Source organism: Oculina patagonica, chromosome 8 (assembly GCF_052425735.1).
Source record: "Oculina patagonica isolate OP01 chromosome 8, crgOcupat, whole genome shotgun sequence".
In the NCBI taxonomy this organism is placed as follows: domain Eukaryota; kingdom Metazoa; phylum Cnidaria; class Anthozoa; order Scleractinia; family Oculinidae; genus Oculina; species Oculina patagonica.
Window position 1 is genome coordinate 7,711,979 of NC_135765.1, and position 7,398 is coordinate 7,719,376.

At 42.0% G+C, this 7,398-nt stretch overlaps 1 protein-coding gene across 1 annotated transcript in view; it reads left to right on the top strand.

The window, feature by feature from the left end:
- The window catches only part of LOC144663643 (cilia- and flagella-associated protein 44-like), a 33,270-nt gene extending 26,157 nt beyond the window's left edge, over positions 1 to 7,113 (top strand). The window contains exons 29-35 of the mRNA XM_078524651.1: positions 985 to 1,099; positions 2,021 to 2,338; positions 3,010 to 3,171; positions 4,347 to 4,543; positions 5,333 to 5,390; positions 5,940 to 6,107; positions 6,579 to 7,113. Of these exons, the coding sequence (XP_078380777.1) occupies positions 985 to 1,099; positions 2,021 to 2,338; positions 3,010 to 3,171; positions 4,347 to 4,543; positions 5,333 to 5,390; positions 5,940 to 6,107; positions 6,579 to 6,908 (1,348 nt within the window). The 3' untranslated portion in view covers positions 6,909 to 7,113. The remainder of the gene's footprint in view (positions 1 to 984; positions 1,100 to 2,020; positions 2,339 to 3,009; positions 3,172 to 4,346; positions 4,544 to 5,332; positions 5,391 to 5,939; positions 6,108 to 6,578) is intronic.
- Positions 7,114 to 7,398: the final 285 nt, after the last annotated feature.

Consider the following 7,398-nt stretch of genomic DNA (forward strand, 5'->3'; position numbering starts at 1 on the left):
TCGTCATTCGTCTCGCGTCCGTAGAGGATTTGGACGGGTTTTGTTTTTAGTCAATATTTTAAAGGTGAAAGAGGAAAGGCATAAAGGATGGTTTTCAGTAGCGACGGAGGTCGTAATCGAGATCGTAAGATTGCTTACGACCGAGTGAAAATCTGAGTTGTAAACGGACTCCTAAGCCCGACAGAATCGGAAGAATCAGAACGTTTCCATTTTCTTCCAATTCCACATATGATACATTAGCTTAGGCCTGGTTCACACTAGCGACATAACGACATAAAGACATGGACATACAGTCAACTCTCGCCTTGCGGACACCCCACCATTGCGGACACTCGCTATTAGGGACAAAATCCAGATCCCCGGCAAAAGAGGTTTGACTGGGAATGACTCCCGCTATTACGGACTCTCGCTATAACAGACACTAAACGACGCCCCGAGCGTGTCCGCTATAACGAGAGTTGACTCAACATTAAGAAAAGTTCAGTTCTTTCCTTATGTCGTTACGCTTATGCGATTATGTTCCAACTATGTCGTTATGTCATATTGTTCAAAATGGTAAAATAAAACATCAACGTAAAGTGTTTTTGCATTTGCGCGACCTTGCCGTTATGTCGTTATGACGCTTGTGTGAACCAGGCCTTATGATTCTTTGAAAACTAGATTATTGGAGTCACAGGCAGAAGCGAGAAGGACAAAACAATCACGATGCTAGTTCTCAGGTCTTCCTTTCTTCTTGCGACTCCGACAATCCTGTTTTCACTAGATAATAAGTGATGGAGTCATAAGCGGAATCCGAAACTCTACCTACGACTAGATTGTGACGCTCTGCGCTTCTGATAACGACTTTGACTCCATTGCTAATGAAAACCAACCTTAAGAAGAACGAATGAACCTGGGTCTGGATGCAACCGGTGGGTAGATATATATATAGTTGTGTTCTGCTTTCTCTAATCTTTAAATTTCTATTTCTTTATACTTTTACAGGCAAGTTACTCTGTTTGAAGAGTTCATGCTGTTGAAAGAGTTTGAGAAAAGAGAGAACAGTTTTGCCAACAAAGTGAACACGAAACTTTCTGAGAAGGAAGAAATGCAGGAGAAGGTAAGACACATGTCATTCACAAAATATTATGGCAATAATACATTCTCACACAGTGCATCACCACAATTGCCTTTCATTCCTATCAGTACCTGACTCTCCATTTTAGGCTAAATCCTGAAAGCTTCCCTGAGAGTGGAGGGCCGTAGCCGCTTTGAGGCAACTGAGGAACTTTCCTCAGTAACTTTTCGCTTTTGTTGTTACCTTTTTTAAAGGGGGAAAGTAAATACACAACTGTACTTGAGAATTTAGAAATGGACATTGGCTTAGTCAATTTTTTTTTCTCGCTACGGCCTTGTGGTGATGGGCCTCAATTTTAATTTGTCATTTGTTGAAATTCTTTTATTTGTCTGCCAATGGCCTCAGGAGACTCGCAGTGTAAAATTAATTTGTCTCTAGCTCTAATTCGGAAGTCCGGGCAAAAGTTTGATTTATTGAACGTGACCCTATAAGGCGACCGAACAAAACAGACGCAGTGAAAAAAACTTCAATTCCAAAAAATCCAAAGAATGCACCTTAAAGACCCACCTTCAACCGATATGCTTTGCGGCCGTTTGTTTTTGTTTTGAAAAGCTTGCTCTTGCCCCGAAACACTCTAAACTGAAAAAATACTAATAAAAATCAATGGTAAAACAGTCAAATCACTTTACTGAACGGCGTGTTAACTACTAAGCTAAAAAACAAGGATGGAAGAAGATTGAAGCAACTCAACTCGCTCTCACATAAGATGGAGGGATTTAATTTTCATATATGAAAACTGTTCCTTGGCGCACAATGCATCTACGGTGAATGTGGGCCTTTAAGCTTGTTTGCTTTAGCGACAATGGTTATTAAACTCTAATTTCTTCGTTTTTTGCAACTACCCTAAGCACACGAAAATACAGCTTCACTGCAGTTTTGACGTTGCCGCTCTCTTTCTTTCAGGTGGAAGATTGTCAAATGAAACTAGACTCCAAGAAACAGGACATCGAAAAACTTCAAGAACAAGAGAAGGCGCTGTACACCACATTCTCCGCCGCCCTCGGCGAGAACAACAAGTTCGAGTCATTTTTGACGCGCGTGTTCAAGAAGAAAATCAAACGCGCAAAGAAGAAAGCTCAAGCTCAAGAGGGCTCTGACGAGGAAAGCGAGGATGAAGACAGCGACGAGGATCTGTCGTCCAGCGATGAGGAGGATTCTGACGCGGAAGAGCTGGACGACAGCGTGTGTCCGCCTGGGTGTGATCAGGCATTGTTTGATCAGGTATAGTACTGGTCCCGGATGTATAGATAGGATCGCGCGCGCGAATTATATGGCGTACGCGCGTGGGAAAACACGCGCATTTGCTTGCGTATGCCCCTCCACCCACCCCTCCCCACTTCCAAATCGTTCTGTATGTTTGTTTTTGCGGCTGAAGCATACGGAGTTAAGAAGTGCAGACAATTTTCTTTCACACCTGGCTTGAAATCTTTTAAACCTTGCTTGTTCGAAATCTGACCAACAATGTCCTTGATAGCCTTCTTGTACGCACCTTGCCCCCCCCCCCCCCCCACCCTCGAGGTTTTTCTCCGGGGGTGGGCACGATTACACGAAATAAAGGGTCGCCCCCTACCTCTCGGAACGAGTTAATTTATTGGTTCTTAAAACAATAGATCAGAGGTGACAACAATGCCCCTAGCCCTGAATAACAATAGAGGTAGTGTTTACAGCGGGCGAATGAAAATAGAGGTTCCAGAGAGTTAGTGTCTTACTGGAAAAAACGATGTTGAGGTGCAACCGGGGCTTAAAAAAGTGTGTTGTGGTTGTGTGTGTTTGTTTTGTTAACATTGTTTTTGCAATTTTGTAGGCAAACTTTGACGCCGGAATTGTTAGTGTACCTTCTAGCCCATTCTTAGGCCAGTTATTGAACGTTCTTCTGTTTTTCCTCATTTAAGGTCTGTCAGCTTCGCGAACGTCGTTTAGACCTGGAAGAAGAATTAGCCGAGGAAAAGAAAACAAGCGAAACTCTTAAGAAGGAGTACGACGCGCTTGTCAAGAAAGCAAAGATCATCGATAGTGCGCTGAAAACAGCTGAAGCTGATTTGGAGGCTTTTCAGGTAAACACAAACAAGACGATTAAATATATGATGTGGTTCAATGTGACCCTTGGTACGATTTGCCGGGTATTTTGCTTTGTTTTGGTGTATTGTAACAGGTGATAATGAATATAAAACAAAGGAAAATACGGATCAATTTAGGTTTCTGGGAAACTGCTCACCTACCCCTCCCCAAACCTAACATTAACCCGTAGTTATCGCTTTGGGCAAAATGTTAGGTTTAGGGAGGGGTAGGTGAGCAGTTTCCCAGAAACCTAAATTGATCCGAAAATACCAGGTTGTACCGAGGGTAAAATTGAACCACAGCATAGATACCTCGAGATCCAAGTACTAGTCAACTACGATCGAGTATCAGAGTTTGACCGAAGGTTTTTAGCAAAATACTACTAATAATTTATATATCGCTGAAAGGATTCTTTACTCTTTGAGTTTGTGAGGGAAATAATTGAAAAGGATGAGTCGCCCGAATATAGTTATGCCACTCCGTGGTTCTTAAGTATGAGCTTACTTTCGAAAACTATTTGTTTTCGCCACATCAAAATTTTAGCATGAAATCTCGTGCTTAAAATTCGGACGGCTGGCAAGTAAATGTCACTGGTTTATACGCGCCACGCGCCCTTTTACTACCGGGAAATATGGTGCTAATACTCAAATTTAAAGCTTTCTAAAATTGCCGTTATGCGTTTTTTGCACTTGTCTCCGAAAAGGTAACTCGCTTTACATCGGGAATTTAACTGACTTAGTTTTTTTTTCCCTTTTTTTCTTGCAGCGTGAAAAACAACAGAAACTGAACGAGTAATTTATATATCGCTGAAAGGATTCTTTACTCTTTGAGTTTGTGAGGGAAATAATTGAAAAGGATGAGTCGCCCAAGGATAGTTTTGCCACTCCGTGGTTCTTAAGTATGAGCTTACTTTCGAAAACTTTATTTGTTTTCGCCACATCAAAATTTTAGCATAAAATCTCGTGCTTAAAATTCGGACGGCTGGCAAGTAAATGTCACTGGTTTATACGCGCCACGCGCCCTTTTACTACCGGGAAATATGGTGCTAATACTCAAATTTAAAGCTTTCTAAAATTGCCGTTATGCGTTTTTTGCACTTGTCTCCGAAAAGGTAACTCGCTTTACATCGGGAATTTAACTGACTTAGTTTTTTTCCCTTTTTTTCTTGCAGCGTGAAAAACAACAGAAACTGAACGAGTTGGACGTGGTTGTGGTGCTGAGATTTCATCAGATTCAATACCTGTTGAACAGCGCTCTACCTCAGGATCTGTCACAGTGCCTTGTGTTCAACAGTCCAGAGCTTGTCCGACTTCAACACAGAATTAAAGAACTGGAAAAAGAGAAAGCCGAGCAAAAACGACTTTACAGGTAAACGATTAGTGATTGAGTCAAATACGTCAGGCCTTCTGTGAGATTCATATCTAAGGATGGGCCGATACTTCTCAAACTCATTAATAACAAAGAAAATCATGACCGTGAAGGTTTGGATACCCGGTCTTAATTAGCATACATTTTTACGATTATATTTCTCCGTTTACTCCGTAGTTTTTGTTTCGATTGAAAAGATATATCAAACACTCGAGACAGTGTTTCATCGGCTATCCAAACACCTCGAATTTCGTCAAAAAGGCTCCGCTGCGCGTCGTATTTTCAACTCTCTTCTCGGTGTTGGAATATCCCGATGAAACACTTTCATTCGTGTTTGATATATTACGTGAACAACGATTAGGTTTTACTCTGCCGGGCACTGGCAGTCGTTATAGTATCGATATCGATATCGAAAGAAAAAGCCAGTATCGTTTTGGTATCGTTTTGATTTGAGAAAATGGTATCGACCCATCCATAAACGTTGTAGCCGCCATCTTGGAATCAACGCCAGCGAAAGGACGGAGTTGAGCAACTACCCAAGTAGAATTAGGGTGGGGTGCTTTAAAGATTGCAGGGAACGATGCCAAATATAAGTTCACAGTAGCAGACTAAGACTGAGCGACAGAAAAAGGCAAAAAAAGTCGCTAATTTCCTATAAGAAACGGGCAACTTCGTGGTGAATGCAGACTGAGATTGAATTTGACTTCATAGTTTGTGTTTAAGTAAAGTAATTCGTAAGCGCGCTAAAACGTGATGTTGTCCACTGAAATGTTAATCGTTGCTTTCCAGGGAACATCGCCAGACTCACGTGCAGCTTATCCGAGACAAGAAAGTCCAGGAAACTAGGGTAAGAATACAAGTGTGATTCTTCCCTGATCAATTTAACCTCAGATAACCTACCACTGGGGCCAGACAGTGATGCATTATCCTGGTTTTGAAACCTATAGGAGAACTCTCGCCTTTTCGGCTCAGTTGTAAGGTCACTGGGAAGCGTGGTGGCATAATGGTTAGTGCGCTCGACTCTGGATCGAGCGGTCCGGGTTCGAGCTCTGGCCAGGGTCAATGTGTTGTGTTTTAAGACATACCCAGGTGTATAAATGGGTACCGGTGAATTAAATTCTGGTCAGTAACGCTGTGATAGACTAGCATCTTATCTAGGGAAGAGTAGAAACACTGCTATTCGTTAAAGGGACTATGTCACGGGGAATTCGCGTATTTTTGGTCTAAACTGTTCTGAAATAAGTGGTAGGCAACTTTACCCATATAAAAGATTATCTTGAACATTTAACTGAAGATATAACCTTTATTTGGGGATAGAAATCAAACTTCGGCTATAAATATCGATTTTTTTTTTTTAGGTTCGGCAGCGTCTGAAATGTTTTTTTTTTGTCTGTAGATTGGCGAATTGGAAGAGAAAGTGCGTAACATGTTAATGTTGAAGTTCGGTCGGCTGGTAGACTTGGAAAAACTCGAGACTGTCACAGTAAACAGGACAGTTGAAGAACTAAAGGAGAAGCTACGACAACAAGAATCCAAGAGCGCCGCGGAGATAACCAAATGGAATGTAAGTATCTTCGTTACACCGATAGTACACGTTGAAAAAAAATAGCCTACAGTTTTCAAGTGTGTCGTTTGTGATCAAAAGGAGGCTTCGTCTCTATTTTCTCCAATCTTTACCTTTTTTGCTGCTTTTTGATATATGACTGTGAACTTGAACCTGGTGTTGGTCCCATCCCTGCCATTTTCAGTCATTTTACAGAAGCTAAACTCCCTACAAGACGGAAACCTTTTTAAACGGACAGTTGGAGCCGGTCCCCGTTTTAGAAAGAGGACTTTATTTCTTTGGTATTTGTCTACCTTGGTAAACTATTACTTGGAAGTTTCTATTGATTAAGCGTGATTCTGTATATCGCATGAGATGACTCAATGCACCTTAAAAACTTTTTTAACGCCCTCTAGCTATAAGCGTACGATATTGTTCGATATTTTGCAAGACTCGGAAACTGAGTTTACGTTGTGTCTTTATTCCCCTCAGGGTAAGATCGACTCGTACAAGAGTAAAGTGACGCAGCTGACTCGTGAGAACACACAGAGACTGGACACGTACACAGTTCTACTGCAAGAGAAAAAGGAACTGGAACAGATGCTAAACTCACGACAAAAATCCCTGGGTACCGAGTTTACCGGAAGCCGTAAGGCCGACATCCGGGAACGACAGCGATTGGTTCAGCTGGTGCAACTGCAGGCTCAAGAAATCGACGCTCTCAAGGACGAAATAACGCTGCTGTCGCGTAAAGGCGGGCACATCCTTCCCCCGGCGCAACCACCCCTCCCCCCTGGACAGACGCCAATACCCAATCAATAATTTGTCATTTTGTCCTTGAAGCTTAATTTTTGGGTGGAAGAAACTAGTTTTTGAAGTGCACATTGCTGTTCGCGTTATCTTATATACATACATTGTAAATACTGGATTATTGACCAAGTATTAGTCAGGATTTTAAAGATTAGGTTGTATCGTTTGCGAGTTGTAAGCTCCTAATATAAATACAAAGATTTTGACTTGTTTAAAATGTTGTAAGTTTCTTGTTTTTAAATCAAATAGTTTCTTGTTTTTAAATCAAAATTCTTAGTCTGTATTTCACTCGTGGAGGCGCGGTGGCCTAATGGTTAGCGTGCTGGACTCCGGATTGAGCGGTCCGAGTTCGAGCCCTGGCCGGAGTCACTGTGTTGTGTTCTTGGGCAAGACACTTAACTCTCATAGTCACTCTCTCCAACCAGGTGTATAAATGAGTACTGCCGAATTTACTGCTGAGCTGGGGGGGGGGGGGGGGTAACGCTGCGATGGACTGACAACC